A 26,045-nucleotide genomic window follows, 5' to 3' on the forward strand; every position below is an offset into this window, starting at 1 on the left:
TAATCTACTCTCACAAAGGGAGCGCGAGGCCGTACCGTCCCCGCAAAGGCAGCCGTACCGCGGCGCACGCCCCTGTGGCTCTGTCGCGCTCGGCCTGCCTTTCCACCGGCGCGGCGCTCCCCCGCTTTTCCCTCTCTCTCTCTCTCTCTCTCTCTCTGCCGCGCACCCCGCCCCGCATGCGCCCGCAACTGGCCGAGCCGCCCCGAGCCCCACGCCGTCGCCATCCCCCGCCGTTGCCGTTTCGATTCACCTGTCGGAGCAGAGGCGGGGAGCCATGGCGGACGCGGCGGCACCGCCGCCCGGGCTGCCAGTGGCGGCGGGCAGGGACAGGGACAAGGACAAGGACGACCGCCGCCGCTGGGCGGCCCGCTGCGGCTTCGCCGTGCTCGGCATCATGGGCACTCTCCTCGTCTACGGCGTCCTCCAGGTTGGTGCCGCGGCCCTGCCGCCCTCTCCTCCTCTCTCTCCGCTCCGGCTGTTACACTCGCCGGCCCCAGAAAATTTCCCCACCGGGAGGGGGTAGCCTGGGTGTTGATCCGTTGCGTCCCGTCTCCATACCGTCCCTCCGCCGACGAAAATTACGGCAGCAATAGGACCGCTCTGCGGCGCCGTGCGCTCTGATCTCCGCCGGATTCGTACGTGTGTTCCCCTTCCCCCTGGCGTCCCGTCGATGCCGGGCTGCCGCTTGCTGCGTCAAATGCCAGTACGGCACGCTCCAAGGGGATCCGTATGCTCGTCCTGTCTGATTCCGGCCACCGTGCTGTGGCTTCCGGGACAACAACACGGTGTGGATGATTGTTTTTTACCCCTCCCTTACATTCCCCGGTACCCTGTAGTTTTAGTTGCCTCCTATCAGAACTCGGGTTCATTGCTCAGCTTCATTGCGAATTTTGTTATGCTGTAGTACAGTATAAGATGAGAGACTGCGATCTTCTGTTGTGATCCTTATGTCTGCAAAGGTTTTCATGCCCGTGATGTAGCGTAAAGCCCAAGGTTCCTTAGCTTAAATCAAGAAATGGATGTTCCTACACCGTTTATTCTCTCGTTTCCCCAAGTACTGCACTAAAAACCAATGAGAAGAGTGTGAATTCTTTTGTCAAACAAGTGTTTGTTTCTTCCTTGGGTTGTCCTTTACCAAAATCATGGTTGATGTGCATTTGCAAACATGATCCCATCAGGTACTGATCGATCTGTTGCCATTTAAGCAACCTGAAAATTCTGATTCCTGTTCACATCGCATGCATGGCCATCATAACTTACTGAACATGTTTTGATCTCAATGTCGTGTAGGAAAAGATCATGAGAATTCCCTATGGAGCAGAGAAGGAGTTCTTCAGATACTCACTTTTTCTTGTTTTCTGTAACCGCATCACAACATCCATGGTATCTGCAATGTTCTTACTGGTATGAATCCTTCTCACAGATTACCTCTCCCATCCAACTTGCCTCTATCTGTAAGGCTGTTAAATTCTTTATAATCGTGCAGGCAAGTAAGAAATCATTGGACCCTGTGGCTCCATTGCACAAATATGGTGTTGTCTCTATATCAAATATGCTGACGACAACCTGCCAGTATGAGGTTGGATTTGTTCAGGTCCTTTATTTATTTTGTCATCTGTGTTGCTTTGTGTTACTTATTTACTGAATTTGCAACGTGATCATTTCAGGCCCTCAAGTATGTCAGTTTCCCTGTCCAAACACTTGCCAAATGTGCGAAGATGATACCTGTGATGGTAATCTCTGCTATATGCTAACCAGTGCTGTAAAGTCTATCCACCTATCTATACACCTTCACTATATAGTCTAGTTTGGTGCCAATCGTTGGTGAAACCGATATGCATGCATAAGATGCTAAATAAATGAAATAATGTTTGATAATATGCATGTGAGGATTATTGTGGACAATTTAATGGTTCTCGATTAAGTAATGTTTGGTTATTGAAGCAATTATACTGTCTGTCTGTACATAGTCTAGTTTGCTGCCAATAGTTACTAGAAATTTAGAAACAATATGTACCATTCAGATGTTAAACACATGAAGAAAAAATGTTTAGTAAGATGCGTTTAAGAATTATTGAGCAAGATGTCTCAGTAATCTGCATATTACATCTTTTGATATATTTCCTGGATAATCAGGATCCATGCCTTCTTATAATATTTTCCTTTTTAATGCTTGTAGATCTGGGGCACAATAATAATGAGAAAGAAGTATGGTGGAAAAGATTACTTCTTTGCTGCCATCGTGACCCTGGGTTGCTCATTGTTCATTCTATATCCGGTAATTCACATGTCCAAGTCTCTCCTCTTCGTTGTTTGGTATCACATGATTGCATTCTTGTATGAATTTTCCACTGCTACAGAAAAAGTATTCAAGATCATAGATGAAGTTTGATTACTGCCGATCCTGTGTTGCATTGCAAGTAGAACTGGCAATGGACGTGTTAGGATTGTAACCAGTTGCAGGATGGAGATGGAGTTCGATCTTCCAAAACTTTATTGCAGGCGGAGCATTGCACCACCATCTTTTTGGCTTGTATTGGTCCATTATCCTTTCTTAATATGATGACATACAGTTCAAGGAAAAAATATGTATAAATATGAACTTGTGAAAACTGCTGGTAACCAACTAGTTACTTCTGGCTCTATTAGCCAATGCATCTATAACCAGTACCCATATATATTCAGGAAGGTTCTTGCAAATTATACAGAGTACTGAGCTTTTGGTTTTTTTTCTGAAGTGATTTCTTTTCCTTGTGGGTCCCATGGATGCAGGCATCGATGGATGTCAGTCCATTCAACAAAGGCAGAGAAAGCACTATTTGGGGTGTTTCACTTATGCTTGGTTATCTTGGGTATGACTTCTGTGCTCTACTTCTTTCCACGCTAAAGAAAATAACAAATAATGTTTGAAGTCATGATGCAGCTCATGAAATTTATAATAGCTCCGTTTTGTGGATCTTTACGATTTCTCTGATTCATTCAACACAGAAAGCTGTTTCTATTTTCCAGTATAACATTGCACTGATCTATTCCAGATGGATTATGTTGCCAGAGCTCTACTTTGTATATTAGACACAGCTAGTACATGTATTGGCACGAAGCATTAAAAATGATTTGATACCTAACTTAATTTCAAAATTTTGATATCACGTGATTGATATATCTAGTAAAATACTTGAAAACTCCAACAATGACTTGCAGTACAGATTGTACAGAGCACTGCTGGTTTATAAAACTCACTGGTTTGCTGCTTTCTTATGCCATCTTTGACACTCAGGCTGCTAATTTGATGATCCATGATTTTGTTTCCTGGATGTGTAGTTTTGATGGGTTCACAAGCACGTTCCAAGATAAACTCTTCAAAGGGTATGACATGGAAATACACAACCAAATATTCTACACGACAATGTGCTCATGTCTTCTTAGTTTAACTGGTAATTGCTCGATGACCTGTACTAACATGCTGGAATTTTATTAGCAGTTCTGTACATCCAATTATTGTACCAATAAAAAAAAGGGCATACCCAGTGCCGTAGGCTTCCCGCACTGTGCGGGGTCTATGTTTTGTTAAAATATATTAGTACATGTTAACAGCTGCGATGATTGTGTTTATACATTTCTGTTACTTTCTTTTTACAGGTTTGATACTCCAGAATCATCTGATTCCAGCTGTGGACTTCATGTTCCGTCATCCAGATTGCTTCTCTGACGTCGTAATCCTATCCAGTGTAAGGCTTACCTCTTCATTTGTAATTCTGCACTATTGCTTGCTCCTCCTTTCCAAGTGACCAAGTGAACCAGTGTAGATGAATCCACTTGAGTACAGATGGATAGATGTAATGGAGAGTTAGCGTGGTGAATGGAGATGAAATAAATTGATGGATAGACATCGTGAAATTTTCAGTGCTGTGGAAAAATATATCAACAAAATTGTATCAATTTTTTGAATTTTCCTCTCCCAGACCCACAAAGAAAAGCTATGCTGTTTTGCGTTTGAATACCTAAGACAGCTTATCCTTTTGCTATAGGATTTACATTCTGTATTATTCCAGGTTGCGACGGCTAGTCAGTTCTTCATATCCTACACCATTCGAACATTTGGGGCTCTCACATTTGCTACCATAATGACAACTAGACAGGTCAGTATTGATCTCATCAGTGTGGTATTCTTGCATTCCTATTATTCAACGTTTTTTTGTTCTAACAATAGTTGCCCATACATTGTTGTAGCTGGTGAGCATATTGCTGTCCTGTGTCTGGTTTGTACATCCTCTCAGCTGGATGCAGTGGGTTGGTGCGGTGAGTCATCTTACCATGTGTCTCACCAATCATCTTACATGGTTCCGTTTTAGCCCTGAATTACATTCTCTATTACCAGGCAATTGTATTTGGAGCCCTGTACACAAAGAGTTTCTTGAGAAGTAAACCACAGAAGACAGCGGTCGCAAGCCCGCCACGCTGTTCTAGCCCGAATCCTCCTAACAACAGTTGACAAAATAATATAGGAAAAAATTGACTTGTTGCATCGGAACGAAGTCTGTGTCCGAGATCAACAGCGTCATGACAAGTTAACCGGGCAGATAGATTCCAGATCTAGCTGTGTTACTACCCCCTGACCTGGAGGAGATGAAGGTGGACCTAGTGTTAGTTTAGCATTCAGGCAGTCCAACCCTTATTATGTGAGCTGGGTTGCCAATTTTGTAGCTCAGCCGTGTTCTCTATTAGCTCTATGCCTGTATCGCAACAGTTTCTTGGACCATTCTACTTTTGGTCTGTAGAAAAATTTTATACACTCAACATAAGCATTGTGTATATGGGTCTATTTTTAGTTTTGAGAAAACACTATTTGTCTGTCGACACTAGACATATTTGTAATGTTCTTTTTTTATCCTAGATTTGTAATGTTCTGGTTGGGAGAAAAAGGTTGAACGGAGAGATTAAATGTTCTAGGTAAAGAGATAAAAATGTACGAAAATTCCTGGTCAGCAGATTTTTTGGGGGTAAAAATGTATCCCACTTGGTAATGTTTTTGTCTAAGGTAAAGACCATATTATGATCGTGAAATTAGATATTCCAGGTAGAGGAATAAATTATTATATTCGCAATTTACGTGTAATTTATCTTGTTTTTTCTGCCACAGGAAACAATTAGAGATGGGTAATACTCTGTCAACAGAATCTGATTTGCCAACGTATAATGCGGAACAGACTCTACCATTCGACGTTAGGTTTCCAAGTTCCAACAAGATGTCTACTTCTCACGTATAAATAGAGGCCTCCGTAGGTCTACCAAAGAAACGGATCGGAGCAGAGGCGCCGGCGCCGGCGCCGGAATGGCTTCGTACGGGGAGGACGTCGACACCATCGCTGCGTACGAGGACGAGGACGACTACATCACGGTGTTCACAAGCGTGCCATCGTCAACGGCACCTCACGGTGCCGGCGCTGCCACGAGCTCCTCGTCGACGTCGGCACCGGGCGTTCATGCGGAGGAGGAAGAACAGATGGCGCCGCCGTCTTCGTCGCCGAACGTTCATGCGGAGGAGGACGAACAGATGCCGCCGCCGGCAGCGATCTCTTCGTCGCCGAACGTTCATGCGGAGGAGGAAGAACAGATGCCGCCGCCGTCATGTCCTAGCGGCGCCGTGTCATGGGCGTTTGATGAACACGTTGGCAAGGTCGAGATGGCGGACGCGGCTGCTGAGGCCGACGCAGCGCCGGCGCCGCAGCAGGACGCCTGGGAGGACGAGGTCACCGACGAGGATGAGGACGACTACTTGTACCAGGCGCACTACGACCGCGCCGACCATGGAAGATCACGGCACGTGAAGCGCAGCAGCGGCAGGAGGGGGAGGACCAAGAAGGCGTCGGCGATCGGGCGGCCGCGCGGCGGGCACCTCTCGCATGTCGCCGGTGCTCTCTGCGCGCAGTGAAGCCGCACCGGCCGGCTCAAATTTTAGTTGAAATTCATTCATCTGCATTGTAGCTGGATAAATTGCCTTGTCAGATTATACTAGACGAACTTGCTAGGAATTGTTATCATTTTTATTCCTGCTGGCAGATGATGCAACGCTAGTGTCATTCGAAAGCACTCCAGAGCAGAGCTTAAGAACTTAGGGCGTGTTTGGTTTGTGACCTACGGCGCCACACCGCGCCACAGATCGCGCGCCGCGGGTGTGGCGGCCGAATCGGCCGCCGCAGCTTAGGCGCGGTGTGGCGCCGTAGTCGCCAAACCAAACAGCCCCTTATATCCTCATTTCTGACACTTCCTTTGATGCCACCATGGGAAAATCTTCATCTTTCAACCTAAGAATTTACATCCTCTTTTCAGACACTTCCTTTGATGCCACCATGGGAAAATCTTGATTTTTCCACCTTTGGATCCTAAATAACAATGACACCCAAATAAGCTCTGACTCATCCAACAAAATTGGTAAGCACACGCAAGTCTTGTGATCCAGCTTCAAGTGCTGCTCACATGAACAGCACAGCTAAATAAATACACGAGCTTTGGGTAGACGCCCCCAGACATAAATGCATCACTTACAGTAATGGGTATACGACTTTTAGCTGACAGCAGATTAATGAGCAAAATTATCAACAGTAGCCAGAAATAAATTGCAAATCTGCAAGAAACACGAGACTGCCAGCTAACAACCTTGTCTTAATTTAAAGTTATGACCAATGGAGCCACTTATAAGCCAAGATGATTACAAATCTGTTCCTTTCAAAGATGTACAAGAATGTTTGGGGTGAAAAGTAACTGTTGACATAGCATCTCCCGGCATCTGATCTTACATTACAGGGGAGTGGATAATATACATCCGATTAGCAGATTGCGCCAACACCCAGTCCAAGAGTGTTAATTCACAACAGATACAACATTCTTGGCAGCCTCCTGCCATTTGGAAAAAGATAGATCATGAGGCACAGTTGCCGATCCATCGGTTCTACTAAAATGGAATCTGTTTTTAGCCTATTATGTTCAGGGTAATGGTTGTGGCTTATACCTCGCTGACAATCATTGGTGTTGACTGATGCTGGAGGGAATGCCTTTGTTGAATGATAATTTGCGGCTGAGTTTGTTAAGCGACTAGAATATCCTTAGCTACAGCCTAATGTTAACTAACATTCAGTAGTTCCAAAAGATTCTCAGTTTCATGCTCCTTGAAAACCTGTATTGTCAAAATCCAATGAGTCAGTTAAATTCTCACGTGGAATAAAGGAAATAGCACTATGTAATAATAAACTCAATGGTAAAATTCAAACTCGTTACACAGGTCCACGAATATCACTAATGTTAGCAAACAGACAAACAGTAACCTAATGGTTCAGTTTACCCTATAAACAGGACAAACATGAATGAGAAACAGCTAATATCACTAGTCAATTATCCTTTTTTATGGTGTCACACCAATTCCACTTATTGCAAAAAACACAACTGCTGAACTGACATTAATCACATGGGAAAATTACTTCCATTTGGAAGATAGAATGTAAAGAAAAAAAGTGTTTCCTCATGGAGAATCTTAAGCAAATAGAACTACTATTTTTTATATCACAAGAGGATTTTGGCATTCACAGCATGATAGCTCTTAACTAGGGACACACAACAGGTTAGCGCAAACTCATTCTGGAACTTTACTTTTCACGGAACTAGTAGTAGCTGATTTTCTTCAAGCTGTCAAACAAAAGAGCTGGAACATGTCAAAGAGTGGTCTAGCCTCATCCATATTTCAGTAATATCAAGGAACTAAAGTCACACTATTATTCCTGTTTACTAGTCAACCAGTCATCATCAGATGTCATTGGTTCTTGATTATATATATAGGCATGTCACAATACAAAAATAAAGATAACATGTCACATACAAAAATAAAGATAAGTACTCCAAGAAAACAATATACTCAATAGGATATCCTATCTGGTCGAACATGTCTGCACTATAAACTATACATATCAGGTAAAGAAGCAAAGGTCACAGGGTTTTTCCTACCTAAGATGGGATGATATTCTATACAATCTTGTGACCCATACATGACAATAACCAAAGCTTTGTCTCAAAATTGAATTTTTTGGCCTACGAGTCTCAATGATTGAACCGCACAATCTTACACTCAAACACTACACTAGATAGTAGATAGTATCAAAATGATGTCTACAGAGAAACCATGGACATACTGTTTGGCTTTACAACACCCATAAATTTCTAGATCATGTTAGATCATTATCCTTCAGTCATAGAAATTCACCAAGTATAGATTATTATATGTAAGTTTAGAAAATCTGAAGCCGCCTAAATTTATATATATATGAAAGCCATGAACCCCTACGTGCAGCCTTACGACACATCACTGGCTATAGTCCTTTTTTTATTGATGACAGAATACAAATTAACAAGCTGCCAATTTGTGTTGAGCCAACAACTATAACAATACTTGCAAAGAGAAGAATTCAAGATTTTGAGTTCACTGAATTTTGACTATGTCAGTTTCTATTTTGTAATGTAAAAAACTGTCTGGGTGCTGCTGGGAAAAAACTCATCACCCTATGCTAGAAATTAGCGATCTCCTAAATTTTGAGTTCCAAGCTGTTTATACAGCTTAAATAGCAGCTAAGCTAAGGGATAATACAAAGTGCAAAATAAAGAGGTGGTCTGTGGCATGCAAGTACCTTGATAGGAAGAGCATCGCTGAGGCCTTTTAGATGAAGAAAAACACCAGTAACCTGTTGCCAATCAACAGTGTCAGCACTCTTGCTGCTCTCATTTTCACCTCCTACCCATACATAAACTGTCTTAACTGCTTCTCTTCTGCTGGCATTTGAAGCAACAAAAATCAAAACTGACTTTGGGTCAAGATCCTTGCGTGCAAATGTAGTTAGCTTTTCCATGCTGGGCCACTGGTAGACTAATAGTTGTGGATTACTGCAAGCTTCTGAGTTACCATCAGTACGCTCGATTAATCTAGTTTCAGAATGTGAGCTCGAACTATTACCAGTGTACTTCTCTGAGCAACATTCGCCAGTCAGCTGTTTAACACCATTTGTACTACTCTTATCTGAGACTTCCTCAATCCTGCGAATACTAGACGGTACCCTTGGTGGCAATACTAGTTCCTTTTGGAGAGATGGTAGCTTTAGAAGTGTGAAGCCTCCTCTTCTCTCTGCTATAGAAGAGGTCTTGGAAGGAGAGCGCATTGATTCCAGGCCAGACTTTGAAGCTTCCTCATTAGATGATTGAGATAGGGGGGACCTGGATGATGGCACCAAAGCATGAGGCAGATTAGATGAAGCAGGCGATAGACCAAATGATGGCGGTGAGCTAGTTGAAGGTGACAGGGAGGGTGAGTCCGAACTATACTTAGAACTAACGCTTGAATCTGATGATAAAGAACTTGGAGAAAGGAAAGGGGGTGAAGTTGAAGCTTCTGCAGCCAAGTGCTGTACACGGTCTACCCTTGGATCGAAATCCCTGATTAGTGCAGAATCTGAATAAACACGAGCCAACGACCTGGAGATAAACTTGTGCCTCAATAAACTCCAGCTACTTTCTCTAGCTGGAAGATGGGTCTCATCCCCAGCCCCAGAAGTTGAGAATGCTGGAACTACACCCCCAGTGATGGCTTTGTAAACAAGCTCAAAATCAGCATCATAAGACTCCACTTTCCGGCTTCCTGGGTTATTCTTGGATGCTGAATCAATCTGGTCCTTGCTAACCTTTGCGTTACTATCTGAATTAAGGGGCGTACTCGAAAAGGAATCCCAAAACTCCTGCGGCTCCAGACCTTCTCTCACAACCTTGATGTGCCCCTGCACCTTCTCATACCTCACTACCTGAAAGGCTGCAGCTCTTGCATCCTTCTCCATTACTGGATCACACTTCATACCAACCCAGACATAGATCGAAGACAGAACATGTACAATGAACGCACCTCTGGAGTCCAGGGCGGCAGGGGATGGTTCATTGAGCATTTTGGGCACTAAATGCAGAGGGGCATACTGTGAGTGAGGTGCCATACGGTACATCCTGAGCACTGAATTTGGGGACAACGGAATCGCATGCACCCGCTTCTGGCACTGGAGGAGCTGGCAGGCAAACCCCATGTTTGGATTTGCAATCCCGCGGGCAGCCTTCACAAACTGGAAGGCATCATCGAAGCTCTGCCCTTCCCTCCACATCAAGTAGGCTATCACCAGCGATGTTGACCGTGACACACCCTGGCAGCAATGCACGAACACACGCCCTCCCTGCTCCCTCACATCCTCAAAGTAATCAAACACGTCATACAAGATGCTGGTGATGTCCTCTGTGGGGCTGTCCTGCAGCCAAAGCGTGCGGTAGACGAGGTCCGACTTGAAGTACTCCGGGCAGACGAATCCGACGCAGTTGAGTACGTGGGTGATCCCGTTCTTCCGAAGGATGTCGCGGTTCTTGGCGACAGCATCGCCTCCCAGGTAGACATGCTCGGCTACCTTAGAGCACTCCTTGTCGAAGAAAGCGATCTGGTCCTTGCGGCCCTGCGACCTGAGCGAGGAAAGGTCCAGCCGGAGGCCCTCCCCGGGCTTGGCCGAGGAGGGGCCCCCGTCCACCTTGGACGCGCCGGGCGTGGTGGGGTTGGGCCACTCCCCGACGTCGTCGGAGCCAGCCTTGGGCCACTCGTCCAGGCTGCGGCGGGTGATGGCGAGCGGCTGCAGCGGCGGGAGGCAGGACCGGGCCTTGGCGCTCATCGACCGCGGGGTCAGCGGCGGCGGCGGCGGGACGCGGCGGGCCTGTCCACCGGCCCCCGGCGCCGCGGCCGCATCCGGCGGCGGCTCGGCGGCCGCCCTGGACGCGGACCACGACGCGGAGCGCCAGAACTTGCGGCCCGCGCCGACGCCTCCCCCCGTCGCCGCCGGGCCGTCGTCGGGGGTGGCCATGGCCACGAATCGGAGACCCAATCGGCGATGCTGCGCAGAAACGCACCAAAAGGGCGGGACGGTTAAGCCATTCCGGGCTCCGAAAAATCCGAAAAAAATGGGGGGAATTCTAACCTGATCCGCACAAGACGAGCCCCGGGCTCAAATCTAAGTCGGGCGCAGCCGTCCGCGGCGAATCGGGGCGCTCGCGGGCGACCAGATCGGGAGATCGAGGCGCGGCGAGGCGGGGCACCACCAGCCCGTCGTCCTCTAGAGGAAGGGGAAGCGAAGCGAAGGGGAACGGGAAGGGAGGGAAGTGGCACAAGTGGGTGAGGGTTTTCAGGAGGCGCCGACGCGATCTGGGCCGTCGGGTGCGCGCCGTGATGCGTGCGGGTGGGATCGGACGGGTGGCTGCACGGTGGGCCCCGGGTTTGACGGGGTGGTGTTGACTGGTCGGTCTTACATGGAAGGCAGGCGCAGCCCGGCTGAGGCACAGGGCGGAAGGGAGGGAAGAAAAATCCCAAAGAAAAACTGCATATCACCCCAAAAATGTTAGGTGCACCTGCTCTTCGGGCACCTTGCAAGAAAATTTGGGGGGTTTTGTTGGATCATTGGATCTCTGGTATAATACTAGTTATTTGCGGTAATTTAATGGTCCTATGTTATTGTGTACGGTATAAACATATTCGGTTCTAGAATTATATGGGTATAATTTTCTACGTAGAAATTTCCCGGGAAAATGTTCAATTCCTACAACGATAAAAAAAATTTTGTCGTGTTCCGAAGGCGAACTAAAACGGTGATAAAACTTGCTACATATTGAGAACTGATTGGCGTGTGGAGATTGATTGGTGTGTTGTGATGTCAGCTCGTGTTGGTGGAGCAAATACGGCATTGGTTGGTTGGTTGGTTTTGTGACACCTTAAAATGATGGATATTTAAATAAAGTGGTGACAAAGTTTAACCCAAAGTGATGCCATGTGACGTAAATTACTAAGGCTACTACTAAAAAGGGATTCCAATTGCTACAAAATGCCAAAGGAATATTAGGTGCGAGGGATTTTGTTTTATTGATGTGGTTATCTTGTTGGGTACTTCTTGCCTAATTTTGTATAGTATATACCGATCGAGGTCTAAAACTTCGTATCGATGTTCTTGTCCCCTTGCGTAGAAGACTATGAATCGGGTCTACTCTCACCAGTCACCACACTTTAAAGAATTCCGTAGAAATGCAAACTCAGACTGTCCTACTCAAAGTGCTAGAATTTAAGATCTTTCCGTCAGAGTCCCTTCATTCGTGTAGTTTTAGCAACGAATCAGATACTTGTAGGATTGATAATCTTCCGTTGGCCATCGTAGCAGATAGCAGGTATGCGTCAGTGTCAGCACAGTGGCATCAGGTCCAAAAACCGGTGGCCCAACTTACTTCGTTGACCGGAAAATTACCGACCCAAGTAAATTTTGCAGCGGCACGTAAAACCAGAGGAGCGACATCGCATTCACATAGGCAGAAGTGAAAAAGATGCCAGTATTATACGTATCAAATACCTCGTGACACGTAACATCACATTCAGATTCAGACAGGTAAACATGTAACATGGAGGAGCCACTCTCCAGTCTACCTCAGTCACTGTCCAGTAACCACATGTCTTGCGTTCCAACCTGTCTTTCCAATACAAAGTTTCACACATCTTTTCAACGAATTCAGCAGAATTTAGAATAGAACATATTAGGACTGTAGGAGTATGGTATTCCATCCTTCATCTTCGCTGCACTGCTGCTCACCACAGGAAAAACTGGGCAATGGAATGATGGATAGAGCAAATGGCTACAGATATATGTGGCCAACGAAGGTGACATGGGAGGGACAGTGACCTATAACAAGGGGCCAAGCCCCATTCACATCAGTCTAGATCACCAAGCACAACAGGTGGTCGTAAATTACACGCGCCATGAATGCGCTCTTTGACCAGCAAGTTTCCGGTCAAGGCCAAACTCAGGAAAGGATGGTGTCGTCTGACGGCGACGGCTTCCCGAAAATCCAAATGCAATCGAGTAAGCAAGGCAGGGGTTGAAATATCCACAATGAGATCACCACTCTTACCAGTTCAAAGGAGGCTGCCCAATTGTCCAGTTGCTGATCTTGGTTCCGATACACATGGGAGGAATTCAGGGGCAAGGCTGTTAAAAGGCAGCTGAATTTACTGTTATACCGATGACTGGCTTCTCCCCAGTCAGATTTGAATGATGCATTTTTTATTTCAGTTTCAGAGTGGAATACACAAAGGCAGATTATTTAATTGTTATCGTTAATGACAAACAGATATGGTACAGTGCAAGGGACAACATAATGTTTTTCTTTTGTTGCAGGTGTATGAAGGCTGAGATCACTCTGAAGGGCCTGCTTACTGAACAAAGCATGAGCCTGGCCCGATCGGGGGCCTCCGAGCATAGTAGTTTGTGACTGGAGCCGCAGCGATTCCACGGTGATTCAGCAGGCATCTGAAATAATGCAGCCGAGACAAGACAGTTGTCTCTAGGTCTTGGGCAGATATAGCCTCCAATTGACTCCACAGACGCTCTACAGTAATTCAATAGGGACAAGTGAGTTCTCATGGGAAAAAAAGGGATAAGAAAATGCTCACAGTTCTATGATTTGTCTTTCGTACCAGCAGCAGCTGCTGCTCGGGGCCATATTGTTTGTAGAACATCAGACGTGTCTGCTGTCTCACCCCACATGCAAACTTCCCCACCGAGTACTAGCTTTTGCTGGTCCCTATTACTAATCCCTGCGAGTGGCTCGCCACTATAGACATCTTCCCAGGGAACATCAAGATGATCAAGGTACCACACACCTTGATTACTCATTATACATCTAAAACCCTTTGCCACAACCTTAGGACAGACTCCAGGACCCAGCCTACAGTGTTTCAAACGTTAAACTTATGTACTGTGCATCGGCCATTAGCATAGATATGGAAGATATGATTGTCAAGAAATGAAAGAAACAGATTCAGTAGCATAAAGCAGATTTGTGGTTTACCAGTTGTGCACAACTGTTAGAGGATTGAGGTTTTCTTTGAATGAATTGAAGGTTTCTTCCCTGCAGGAATTAAAAAAAAAAGAGAAGTATGCAGCAAGTCAAAACAAAGCTCATCTACCCTCCCTCCCTCCTCCCTCCAAAAGCAAGGATGTAAGGAACAGACCAATTCACAGGAATCCAGTTTAGCTTAATTGCCAACTCTTGGGCCTTCAGAACAAAGTACTTGTAAGCATCCTTTGTGGTCATGTTCCGCTCATTAAGCCTGGAATTGGGGATTTTCAACAATTAAATAAAATCAACAGCTAGCAACAGATATATTTTTTTCTCAAACAATCTAGCAACAGAGATTGACAAATCACAGATGAAACCTAATTTGTGGATAAGATTCCATACCACTGCCTCACATGAGGTGTTACATTCCAGCATCCTGTCATGGATATTAAAATTGAGTCAGGAAAATTTTAGGGGGGAAAGGCACTCCAGTAACACAAAGATATTTTACATATCACCATATATTTAGGCATGATAGTGTTACTATATCAGTGGCCATTCTGCTGAATAGACAGCACATGGTGAAAAATTACACAAGATGCATTTGAGCATCAGAAGTAACATGCCAACGGACACACCAACCATCTTTTTTCAAGCAATAGAAAAAAAATATATGGAGATGGTATGAATCAATCTGTTCAGCAGTTGGGCGGGGTGTTTCAGGAGTATAGAATCAAAATTGTAGTTGAACTTGATACAGCAAACAAATAGAAATGACAGTATGGCATCTTATTTTGGCAAAAAAGCATCATTGGAAATGCATAGAACTACCTTACTTAAAACAGGGCTTTACACTCTTAATTAGAAGTTAAGTTGCAACAGAATCAGTTACCTGTATATACTTCATCACCACCCAAGTGAAACAGCCCAAATGGAAAGATTTTCCTCATATCTGAGAAGATAAAAAGGTCCACATTGATGTCAACTATTTTGTTATAATGCAGCCATGCACAGGTTGATATATACAGAAGTCTGCAGAGAAAAAATAATGGTCGTTTTCAATATTTGGTGGAGAAATTTTGTACAGGGGGCTGGTCAGTCCAACTGTTGGTGGATGACATTTTGTGCACAATTATCTGCTCTTATCATTGCCTGCACATGCTTCTGAAGCAATCTACAAGTTCAGTCCAATCTAAGAAATAATAATGTTTCATTTTTTTACTTGGTCGTCGTAAGGCAGGCCATGAATTTCCGAACTATAGTTCTTCGATGTAATGTAATTGGTTAATTATTTATATCTATTTTATGAGTCGAGGAGAAGCACATTTCAGTAAAAACAAAACCCAATTTTGAGCTAGCAGTCCATATTCGTCATTGATTTGAGGAAGACCACTTCTAGATAAAGCACTGAGTATACTTTTGAAAAGAGATTCATATGACAGGTGACAAAAACAATCCACGCGCCACATTGCATAACTTCAACGTCTTCCTGTTTTCACTTTCAGAGAAAAATAACATATGATGTGCAAATGATATGAAAGGGATGAACGTTTTCGACCAGTATTCAAGTCCTCGTATGAGTTAACCAGATTGAGAAAGAAGTGTCAGAGGAACTAACCAGACAGAATTCCAAAAATTACTTCAAATGTGAAATTACTAGAGACATCTAATGGCTCTGTACAATTGGGAGAAGGCCAGAGCTTTGGGTATCCATTTCCCCTGCAGAAATTAGAATTTGCGCACAAAGTTTCAAGAGCAGAAAACAGACAATTATCATAACAATTGGAAATGTTTGGGCGCCTAATCAGATAACACATTTAGAAATATGTAGACATCTATGCATTATTTTTAGTTGAAATGTAAATCCATGGATCAAATAAGGAAAGTAATGGTAATTTTTTGTTAAGGGTATCGCAAGACATATTTAAAGAGATAGCTTTGGATAGGAGCGCTTGGAGACTAGCTATCAATGTGCCTGAACCTTGAACTTATTTCTTTCGGGTTTCATCTCTAGCCTACCCCAACTTGCTTGGGAAAAAAGGCTATGTTGTTGTTGTTGTTGTTGTTGTATCGCAAGACATATGCTGCACCTAGGAGCAATGAACTGCTTGATCAATCAACACTTGTAGCACTAAACTTCGACTTATGTAAGCAGAGGGAGAAGGCTTCATGTGACTCTGTCTCTATGAACATCATAAGAAACACTACAGGTAAACTCACCATGATTCTGCATGACCAGGTACATCAATTTCTGCCATGACATTGATACCTGTGAAAAGTATAGAATAGTAAAAAGGCAGAGCATTCCATGACATATGTAAGCAACCTATGACGTAGTTTCTGACTATAATAGTTAAATCATACAGTCAATAGGATGGAAGATACATATGAATGGGTTCTTTATGTGCTGTAAGGGGCAAAAGACTGAAAGTACCTCTTTTTTTAGCGTAGCTTTACCGTGGTGAAGTATGAGATGAGATGTTGCAAAAGAAATGATCAGAGAACATAAATCAACAAAATAAGTAAGAAAAAAATACATCTTACAATATAGAGGATGAGGAAAATGCCAAAGCCAAATGATAGAATAACATACTTGACAATATCATGAGCATCTTCCACGGTGTAGCGCTCCCATTTGGAGTATGAACCTTTCCAAAGGTTTGGATATGATGGAACCTCCAAAGGGAAGGATTGTTCATCGATGATATGCCAATGAAGAACGTTCTACTGGACACAACTCCAGCTTTCAGTACATGGAGAGTTCTGGGAGCATAACTAGCACAACCATAGTCACAGAATTCGGGGTCGATGCCTCGTCCCACGACCCGGGAACGCCGTTCCGATTCGAGGGTCGAGGTCAAAGAGGGTCAGTGTCCCATTCAAGGTTGGATCGCGTCCCGGTTTGAGAGGGGTCGTAGCCCCATTGCTAGCAGATTTAATTGGGATAAGAAGGTTATTGATAGCGGATTGATGTGGTTTTTGTTAGATAATAAGCTGAGTACGTGTAGTATGATCTAGATGTACTATTTTGTATGTTTCTTATATGCTTGTGCAGATTAGTTTCTTCATTAGTAGCACATATATATATAGTTTTTGTCTTTTTAAAGACGCATCGACCCGAAGATATCGACCCGGATGAATCAGAGTCGTGTTCCACATAATAATTTATCGTTCCATAGAGGTATACCCCCTTCGTACCACAATTTTACAAAGTGACGACCCTCGACCCCGTTCCTCGACCCGGTCAACCCAGGAACTTTGTGACTATGAGCACAACCCAAAAGACAGTAGTATTACCAGCTTAGCAAATGACATAGAGTCGATCACTTGCTTAATCACATCAACTGGAAGGTAATGCCGTGAGGTGTCTGCAATGCACACAATAGAAGCAAATTTGATCATTTCGCATTTTATGTTTTGTTTCTTGTGATAACTGATAGTGATCTCTGCTTTTAGTATAAGGATTAAGTTATAATATTACCTAGGAGTAGCCCACGGAAGGCGAAGCGGGGCTCATCTTGAATATGCCATGGGGCATGCCGCACCTCAACATTTTTAGTGTCATAGTTAAAAACACAAAGTTGACTCAATGTCTGCCAATCAATCAAACAAGAAATGTCAATGTGCATGCTCCAAAATTGTAAACGACCAAAATTTACTCCCTTTATTTTTAAATAAATTAAGTAGCTTGTCCTAAGCGTCATATTTTTAAAAATGGAGGGAGTGGTATTAACTAGCCCTTCAAATATCATGCAAAACATGTTTACCAGTAGCAGCCTTGGACGATTAAAATGAGAAAATGAAAAGTTGAAAAGGTGTTCCTTGCAGACTCAGTTCATACCTCCAGTCCACGAATAGCTCCATATATTGTGTTTGCCTAAAAGGACAGATAAACTATGGCTTCAGTTACAACATTCCTTGCGCATAAAAGTGAAAGGCAAACAATTTTTTGCAAACCAAGCATTAACTTGGAAAAACAAAAAAACGCATATGCAAAATACCAATACAAATATGAGTATGTCAGCATATGTTCACTCAATCATTTCCCTAGTGCATATGGATAAGAAAGACAGCTTGATACAATCATCTCCTGTGAACCGCTTGCTTAAAATATTAAGCAGTGAGCCAGTGGTGCTTAATAGTTTGTCTCAACTACCTTATGAACTTCAATCACTAACCATTATTTAATTCATTCTGATAAAAACTAACAAGTAACAACTAGTAAAATTCCAGCGAAAATTGCGAATAACGCAAAGGAGTAACAGCAGCAAGCAGCAGAGAACCAGTTCCTCCAATTTTACAGTTCAATGCAATAACTAAGTATACACTCACAATATGAAACCAGTAAGATTACCGAAGTGTATTGTACGCCTGTGCCAGGCATCTACATCTTCACTAAAACCACTTGCTTCACTAATGCGTGCAGAAAAATTCCCTATTCCTTGTAAATAACTACTCGACAGCTCACTCTAAAAGCTCCGCAATTCGCAGGCGATCAAGGAGCGAGAGAGCACAGCTGCACCGAATTCGCCAAAAGTTAGACAGCAGAATCATGGGGGAAGTGTTAGATAACTAGGATCACACAGTGCACGAATCGAGTAGGATTTCTTTTCTTTTCTTCACATCAAGTGCAAGAGCCCCTAGATCTATTGCATAAACAATAAAAGAATGAACACATTGAGGAAGTAGAGAGAGAGACCATCACCACCAGTGCTTGAACTCGATCCGGCGGCCATCTCTGGTTCGCTGATGATGATCTGCTCTAGGGCAGCGACGAGCGGTGCAGTGGCGTCGTGAGTGTAGCGTCGAAGTCGAGGGCGATGGCAGGGGCGACGGTGTCGACGGAGTTAACTGCAGCGGGGGCGGAACTTCCCACTGCTCCAGCGCCCCCTAGTAGATCGGCTTAGGGTTTCTGTGGGTGAGGGTGTAGGCGGCGCGGCGAACCTTGTGCAATGTGCCCCGGCCCCTCACCCCTTTTATTTTGGCGCTGTGCAGCGGGGCCCACCAACCATTAAGGGTTGGGCGCCCCCGATCAGGGCGCGGATTAAGGCCCTAATAGACCGTTGGGTCTATTAGGAAGGAGATCAATCCAATATTCTCCCCCTTGATCTCACTTTGTACTTTAACTTTATACTTTAACATGAAACCTTTTTCCTTTAGTTGTTCCATCACAGATTGATAAATAGAGCATGCTTTATCGTCACGGTCCAAGACCGATAGACTCAACAGCTACCATATACATCACTGTTTTGAAACAAATTCTTTATGTTTTGGGCCCTTTTGTTTTCCAGAAATCACAGGCTTTCCCTTAAACCCATGCCGGCTATGTGTTCCATGAACACATTGGGTGGTAAGCCTTTAGTGAGCGGATCCGCAAGCATTTTCTTTGTACTTATATGCTCGAGTGTAATAGATTGATTCTGGATTTTCTCCTTCACAACATAAAACTTTATGTCAATGTGTTTGGCAGCACCACTTGACTTATTGTTGTGAGCATAAAACACTACTGGTTCATTGTCGCAGTACATTCTGAGTGGTCTTTGAATACTGTCTACCACTCTTAAACCGGGTATAAATTTCTTTAACCATTCAACCTGCCCTGAGGCCTCATAACATGCTACAAATTCAGCGTACATCGTCGATGATGCAGTGACGCTTTGTTTGGAGCTTTTCCACGATATAGCTCCCCCTGCGAGTGTGAATACATAACCGGACGTGGACTTTCGGTCATCGATGTCCCCCGCAAAATCCGCATCTGAGTACCCTTCTATCTCTAGGGAATCGGATTTTCTGTATGTTAGCATGAGGCCTTTTGTGCCTTGCACATAACGTAATGCTTTCTTTACCATAATCCAGTGTGCCTGTCCTGGATTACTCTGATATCTGCCAAGTATCCCGGTAACAAAAGCTAAGTCAGGGCGTGTACAAACTTGAGCATACTGTATGCTCCCTACAGCTGAAGCATATGGAACCGCTTTCGTTTGATCGATCTCATACTGGTTCCTGGGACATTGAAATTTCCCAAATCTATCGCCCTTGACTATTGGAGCAGGTGAAGGCTTGCACATATGCATACTGTATTTCTTTAGAACTTTTTCTAAGTATGCCTTTTGTGACAGTCCTAATACCCCCTTTGTTCTATCTCGGTGAATTTCAATTCCCAAAACAAATGAAGCTTCACCGAGATCTTTCATATCAAAATTTGAGGACAAGAATTTCTTTGTCTCCAGTAGCAGACCAACATCACTACTAGCAAGTAGAATGTCATCCACATATAGGATCAGGAAAATAAATTTTCCACTTCTGAACTTTGCATAAATGCAATTGTCCTCCTCATTTTCTTTAAAACCAAATTTTCTTATGGTTTCATCAAACTTTAAATACCACTGTCTAGAGGCTTGCTTTAATCCATAAATGGATTTCTTTAAGCGACACCCCATATGTTCTTTTCCTTTCATGATAAAACCTTTTGGTTGTGCCATATAAACATTTTCATACAAATCCCCGTTAAGAAATGCCGTCTTTACATCCATCTGATGTAACTCTAAGTCATAATGTGCCACCAATGCCATTATAATTCTGAAGGAATCTTTACACGAAACCGGAGAAAAAGTTTCGTTATAGTCTATCCCTTCTCTTTGCGTAAAGCCTTTTGCCACGAGTCGTGCTTTGAACCTTTCTACATTCCCTTTGGAGTCATGTTTTATCTTGTAAACCCATTTACAGCCAACTGTTTTGGCTCCTTTAGGAATTTCCTCTAAGTCCCAAACACCATTGGAACTCATTGATTTCATCTCATCTTTCATAGCTTCCAGCCATTTGGATGAGTGAATACTTCTCATGGCTTCTTCATATGAAGCGGGATCACCCTCCATATGAACCTCTTCTGTATTATAAACTTCATAGTCGCTAGAAATAGCCGACCTTCTTTCTCTTTGTGACCTTCTAAGGGCCACTGCTTGTGGCACATTTTGTGCCTCAACTTCTGGCACATTTTCCATAAGGGGCTGTAGCACCTCCTCCTCATGTCCAACCACGGGTTCAGGCGGTTCCTGGATGACAGGTTCCAAACCTTCGCTCACTGTTGGTATGGGTGGAGTTGCGACAGGTGTTGACACCGTAATAACTAGAATAGTTGGCGCAGCAACAACCGAAGAAGGTACTGACGTCACTATTTCAGGAACTTTTGGTGCAGCATCAACAGGTAGTGAGAAAAATGGTTCTTGAATCATAGGAGTAGGCACATACACCCGCTTCTCCTCAAGGTCAATTTCTCTAGGTACCATGCTCCCCCTGATCATTTCACTTTCTAGAAAAACAGCATGTCTCGTTTTTACAAACTTTGTATGTCTGTCTGGGCAGTAGAAACGAAAACCTTTCGACTTTTCAGGATAGCCTATAAAATGGCAGCTTACAGTTTTGGAATCCAGTTTTCCAATATTTGGATTAAACACTTTAGCCTCAGCTGGGCTCCCCCAGACCCGTAGATGAGTCAGTGAGGGTTCTCTTCCTGTCCATAGCTCATACGGCGTTTTGGGCACCGATTTGCTTGGCACTCTGTTGAGAATATGGATGGCGGTTTTCAACGCCTCCATCCACAGACTCAACGACAATGAGGAATAACTCATCATACTGCGCACCATATCCATTAGTGTACGGTTGCGCCTTTCAGCTACTCCATTTTGCTGAGGCTCCCCCGGTGTAGAGTATTGGGCAACTATACCATTTTCCTGTAAAAACCTTGCAAAAGGTCCAGGAACTTGTCCATAAGGGGTATGTCGACCGTAGTACTCCCCTCCACGGTCTGATCTTACTATTTTAATTCTTTTGTCAAGCTGATTTTCAACCTCAGCTTTGAATATTTTAAATTTATCCAATGCTTCAGATCTTTCTTTAATTGGATAAATGTAACCATAGCGGGAGTAATCGTCTGTGAATGTTATGAACGAATCATAGCCATCCACACTTTTCACAGGAAACGGTCCACATATATCAGTGTGAATTATTTCTAACGTTCCTGCACTTCGTTTGGCACCCTTTTTAATTTGCTTTACAAATTTTCCTTTAATGCATTCAACGCATTGTTCAAAATCAGAGAACTCTAGCTGTGGAAGAATTTCACTTTTCACTAATCTTTCAATTCTCCCCCTCGAAATATGGCCTAAACGACAGTGCCATAATTTCGATGAAGTATCTTGAGTTCTCTTTCTTTTCTTTGTTTCTTTCTCTGACAAGAATTCATTCACATTCACATTACATACAGAATGCACTTTATCACGCATAGATAATAAATAAAGATCATTGTAAAGGACAGCATCACCAATACAATTATTATCAAACCATAGTTCACATTTGCCATTGGCAAAATGACAACCAAAACCATCTGTGTCTAAGCGTGATACACTGATCAAGTTTCTTTGAAGCGAAGGAACAAATAAAACATCTTTTAATACAAGCATGAAACCATTAACTAGCTCGATGGAGACATCGCCAGCAGCTTCAACATCTGCTTGTACTCCGTTCGCGACTTTAATGTGTCTTTCGCTTCTTTGCGTAGTCCTTGTCGAACGGAATCCCTGTAAAGAATTTGCAACATGCACAGTTGCACCAGAATCAATCCACCAAGTAGATTTAGAAAACTTTAAATACAGGAATTCATTAACAAATGAAATTACATTCTCACCATTCTTTGCCATTATCATCTTTAAATAAGCGGGACAATCTGCTTTGCGATGCCCCTTGTCAAAACAGTGGAAGCACTCATCTTGAGCTGGAGTGCGCTGTTGCTGACGCTGTTGCTGATACTTCTGTGGCATAGGGGCTTTGTCTTTAGCTTTAGAGGAAGAAGCAGCTTGGAAAGGCCTTTTCTTGTTATTATGCACAAAATTGACAGACCCACCATTCTGTTTCTTGAGTCTATCTTCCTCTTGTGCACACATTGCAATTGTCTTTTTCATGTTCCACTTCTCTGGCTGTGAGTTATAGTTTACAACGAACGTTGCAAACTCTTTTGGCAGAGAGGCGAACACCAGGTGCACCATAAACTCTTCTTTGAGATCCAAGTCCATTGGTTTGAGCTTGGAGTTCAAAGCACACATCCCCATGATATGATCTCTTATCGTACTGGCATTGCCATAGTACCTTTTTGTGATCAACTGCTCTATGATCTGTGTAGCATAAGTCTTTGAAGAACCAGTAAACTGATTCTTTATCTTTGAAAGGTACTCAGCAGCTGAATCACACTCTCCAATTGAACCCAAAATGTTAGGATCAATTGTGTTCTTTATAACTGCCACACATTTCTTGTTGGCGTTATTCCACTTTGTCTTTTCGAGATCATAAGCCATCTTTAAGGGAGCATAGTCCCTTTGCTTTTTCTGCCACTCAGCATCAGTGTCAGATTTCCCTCTCACTGGAGCCGGTGGCTCAGTGGGCTTTGGAGTGGTGATCATCTCATCCACCTCTCCACAGACGAAAGCGAGATCAACATTCTTGATCCATTCGCCATAGTTGTCTCCTTTTAGAGTCGGGATGTGACTGATGAATCCCATCAAGTTCATCCCCGCTGAAAATTTCAAAAAATAGTGAGAACATAATAACAATAATTGCATGTAAAATTCCAACGTTGGTCAAAATAGAACATATAACTGTTTATGCAATTAAATCTATATCACCGTTGGGCAGAAATAGAAGTAAATGCACAAAAACTATGAAATTACAGTATTGTAATTAACAACGTTGGTCAGAAAATTAACAATACCATAATGCTCAAAAATAATCTTTTAACCATGCTCTTAAACTTTAATTGTCTCGTTGGTTCGAATTAAAGTAAAGAGCAACTGTAATGACTTTTGCAGCGGAAACAAGTAGAAAATTTCTATTTTCAGAAGCAATACTGTGAACTTTTAGCTCTAAACAATATACACGTTGGTGCAAAATTGAATAGAGATCAAATTATAAACAAATTCATGCAAAATACCATTGAAATTGCTTCTGGAAAATAGAAAAAACGATAAAACAGTACACTAATCATTCGGCCCAGCGGCCCGCGGCCTGCTCGGCCGCCTCCTCGTGGGCCCGAGGCCCGACAGCCAACGGCCGGGCCGCCGAATTGGCCCGCCGCGGCATCCCTCTCGGGCCGCTTGTGGCCCATTCGTCGCTCGGCCACCGCCGGCCGTCGGATCAAATCCGACGGTCGTCCGGTCTTTTCGCCTGAACAAAACCGGCGACGCCGGCGTCGTCCCCTCAAACCCTATTCCATTCTTCCCTCTCCCTTCTCTCTCCACGCGGAAACGGCGGCGTCCTAGCCACGGTGACCGGGCGGAGCGGGCGGGATGGCACCGCCGCGGCTTGCTCGCCGGTGTGCGCGCTCGCCAGAGGGTGAGCGCGCCACCATCGAGCCGGCCGAGGACGGAGCCATGCTCTCGAGCCCCGCACACGCGACCCCGGCGTCCCGGAGCAGCGAGCAGGCGGCTCCACTGTGCCGCGAAGTCCGGCGAGCGGCGGCGCAAGCGCGTCACACGCACCGGCAACGGCAGTGGCGCGCGGACCAGGTAGGTCCCACGCGCTTTGATCTCTAGGGTTAGGGTTAGGGTTTGACTGTTGAGTTCGATTTGCCATCGATTCGATCTGTTCTTGCTTTGATTCTATCGATTCGAGTTGCTTTTCTTTGACTGTTGTTTCGATTCGCATTCGAAACTATCTTTCCTGACCTCGATCTACACGTGTGTAGGCAACTGATACCAATGTTAGATAACTAGGATCACACAGTGCACGAATCGAGTAGGATTTCTCTTCTTTTCTTCACATCAAGTGCAAGAGCCCCTAGATCTATTGCATAAACAATAAAAGAATGAACACAGTGAGGAAGTAGAGAGAGACCATCACCACCAGTGCTTGAACTCGATCCGGCGGCCATCTCTGGTTCGCTGATGATGATCTGCTCTAGGGCAGCGACGAGCGGTGCAGTGGCGTCGTGAGCGTAGCGTCGAAGTCGAGGGCGATGGCAGGGGCGACGGTGTCGACGGAGTTAACTGCAGCGGGGGCGGAACTTCCCACTGCTCCAGCGCCCCCCTAGTAGATCGGCTTAGGGTTTCTGTGGGTGAGGGTGTAGGCGGCGCGGCGAACTTTGTGCAACGTGCCCCGGCCCCTCACCCCTTTTATTTTGGCGCTGTGCAGCGGGGCCCACCAACCATTAAGGGTTGGGCGCCCCCGATCAGGGCGCGGATTAAGGCCCTAATAGACCGTTGGGTCTATTAGGAAGGAGATCAATCCAATAGGAAGAGCTCAGACCTCTATGATTGCTCCCCCGACGATGGAGTTGACGCCGCCCGCCGCCCCCACGTAGATCGTGTAGCTCTCGTCCACCCCCAGCGCAAGCTGCACGGAGCGAAAACGCGCAGAATTTTCACACCCCGAGCACGGATCCAGACGAAACCAGCGACACTCTCAGCATCATGCGGCCAGTAGGTACCGTCTCGTTGGCGGAGGCGACGACGACGGTGAGCCTGGCGACGTCGTACCCGCCCCCGCCGCCCGCGCGCGCCGCGTGCGCCCACGGCGCGAAGACGAGCCCCCTGTACCGCTCGAACGCCTCGGCCACGGCGGGCGAGGCCCCGCCGGGGCCCCGCGGGTCGAGCGCGAGGTCCGGATCGACCGTGAGGGTACGGGACCCGGACGTGACGCTCTTGGGCAGCGGCCAGAGGTAGACGGGTTCGCCGGCCGAGGTGGCGTTCGCCGGCGGCGGGCGGAGCCGCGCGGCCGAGGCGGCGGTGCCGGCGAGGAGTGTGAGGAGGGCGAGGAGGAGATAAGCAGGGGAGTTGGGGAGCATTTTGGGAAGACGCGGGTTTAGGATTCTAATCGCGGATTTTGTGGGAGGTTTTTGGGTGAGTTGAGAATCCCTGGGCTATATACATGGCGGGAGAAGCTGCGGCGTTTATGAGGTAACCCCCCCCCCCTAATATTCATGTATTGCTTTTCCATCCCGTTCGAAACATGACACTTCTGATTTCCCTGAACTTCTGAAGTTGATGTAAATCAACCAGAAAGAAAGAGCTGGATTGTGAATACAGATAGTTATGAGGGCATATGTAGAAAATATACTTGCGACATCTGGA

The 26,045-nt window shown here is 44.9% G+C and overlaps 3 protein-coding genes across 6 annotated transcripts; 1 reads left to right on the top strand and 2 right to left on the bottom strand.

The window, feature by feature from the left end:
• The first annotated feature begins 94 nt into the window (after positions 1-94).
• On the top strand, positions 95-4,799 carry LOC120664047 (UDP-galactose/UDP-glucose transporter 5B-like). The gene is made up of 11 exons (XM_039943010.1): positions 95-427; positions 1,291-1,404; positions 1,487-1,579; positions 1,668-1,733; positions 2,180-2,278; positions 2,773-2,852; positions 3,322-3,434; positions 3,640-3,728; positions 4,053-4,139; positions 4,231-4,299; positions 4,379-4,799. Exons 1-11 carry the CDS (start codon positions 275-277, stop codon positions 4,490-4,492), a joined length of 1,077 nt encoding a protein of 358 aa, XP_039798944.1. The 5' UTR covers positions 95-274; the 3' UTR covers positions 4,493-4,799.
• Positions 4,800-6,643: 1,844 nt separating this feature from the next.
• Positions 6,644-11,210, bottom strand: LOC120664046 (protein-tyrosine-phosphatase MKP1-like). 4 transcript variants are annotated; one of them, XR_005670702.1, is made up of 5 exons: positions 11,031-11,210; positions 9,361-10,946; positions 8,673-9,252; positions 7,010-7,174; positions 6,644-6,897 (listed from the first exon to the last, which is right to left on the bottom strand). XR_005670702.1 is itself a non-coding variant. In XM_039943009.1 (4 exons), exons 2-4 carry the CDS (start codon positions 10,914-10,916, stop codon positions 7,121-7,123), a joined length of 2,190 nt encoding a protein of 729 aa, XP_039798943.1. In that variant the 5' UTR covers positions 10,917-10,946; positions 11,031-11,210; the 3' UTR covers positions 6,644-7,120. The 4 variants fall into 4 exon arrangements, 2 of the variants coding, with proteins under 2 accessions (XP_039798943.1, XP_039798942.1); XR_005670701.1 differs by having other exon boundaries at positions 8,673-10,946; positions 11,031-11,209; XM_039943009.1 differs by having other exon boundaries at positions 6,644-7,174.
• Positions 11,211-13,100: 1,890 nt separating this feature from the next.
• Positions 13,101-25,823, bottom strand: LOC120664048 (beta-hexosaminidase 1-like). Its single transcript, XM_039943012.1, has 15 exons — positions 25,403-25,823; positions 25,222-25,308; positions 17,771-17,806; positions 17,411-17,522; positions 17,227-17,297; positions 16,523-16,653; positions 16,364-16,380; positions 16,150-16,198; positions 15,548-15,648; positions 14,822-14,881; positions 14,332-14,365; positions 14,102-14,200; positions 13,939-13,998; positions 13,565-13,815; positions 13,101-13,476 (listed from the first exon to the last, which is right to left on the bottom strand). The coding sequence occupies exons 1-15, from the start codon at positions 25,757-25,759 to the stop codon at positions 13,301-13,303; spliced, it is 1,641 nt and encodes a 546-aa protein (XP_039798946.1). The 5' UTR covers positions 25,760-25,823; the 3' UTR covers positions 13,101-13,300.
• Between the last annotated feature and the right edge of the window lie 222 nt (positions 25,824-26,045).

Source organism: Panicum virgatum, chromosome 3N, assembly GCF_016808335.1.
Source record: "Panicum virgatum strain AP13 chromosome 3N, P.virgatum_v5, whole genome shotgun sequence".
Lineage (NCBI taxonomy): Eukaryota > Viridiplantae > Streptophyta > Magnoliopsida > Poales > Poaceae > Panicum > Panicum virgatum.

Bases quoted from the DNA above. Each gene is read 5' to 3' on its own strand.
- LOC120664047 (XM_039943010.1), top strand. From the start codon at position 275: ATGGCGGACGCGGCGGCACCGCCGCCCGGGCTGCCAGTGGCGGCGGGC. The intron at 2,853-3,321 runs GTATGACTTCTG...CTGGATGTGTAG, and splicing joins CTTATGCTTGGTTATCTTGG to TTTTGATGGGTTCACAAGCA. The intron at 4,300-4,378 runs GTGAGTCATCTT...CTCTATTACCAG, and splicing joins GGATGCAGTGGGTTGGTGCG to GCAATTGTATTTGGAGCCCT.
- LOC120664048 (XM_039943012.1), bottom strand. From the start codon at position 25,759: ATGCTCCCCAACTCCCCTGCTTATCTCCTCCTCGCCCTCCTCACACTC. The intron at 17,807-25,221 runs GTCTGAGCTCTT...CTGTCCTTTTAG, and splicing joins TCGGGGGAGCAATCATAGAG to GCAAACACAATATATGGAGC. The intron at 13,816-13,938 runs GTAAACCACAAA...GAAACACTGTAG, and splicing joins CTAACAGTTGTGCACAACTG to GCTGGGTCCTGGAGTCTGTC.
- LOC120664046 (XM_039943008.1), bottom strand. From the start codon at position 10,916: ATGGCCACCCCCGACGACGGCCCGGCGGCGACGGGGGGAGGCGTCGGC. The intron at 7,175-8,672 runs GTACTTGCATGC...TTGACAATACAG, and splicing joins GCGATGCTCTTCCTATCAAG to GTTTTCAAGGAGCATGAAAC.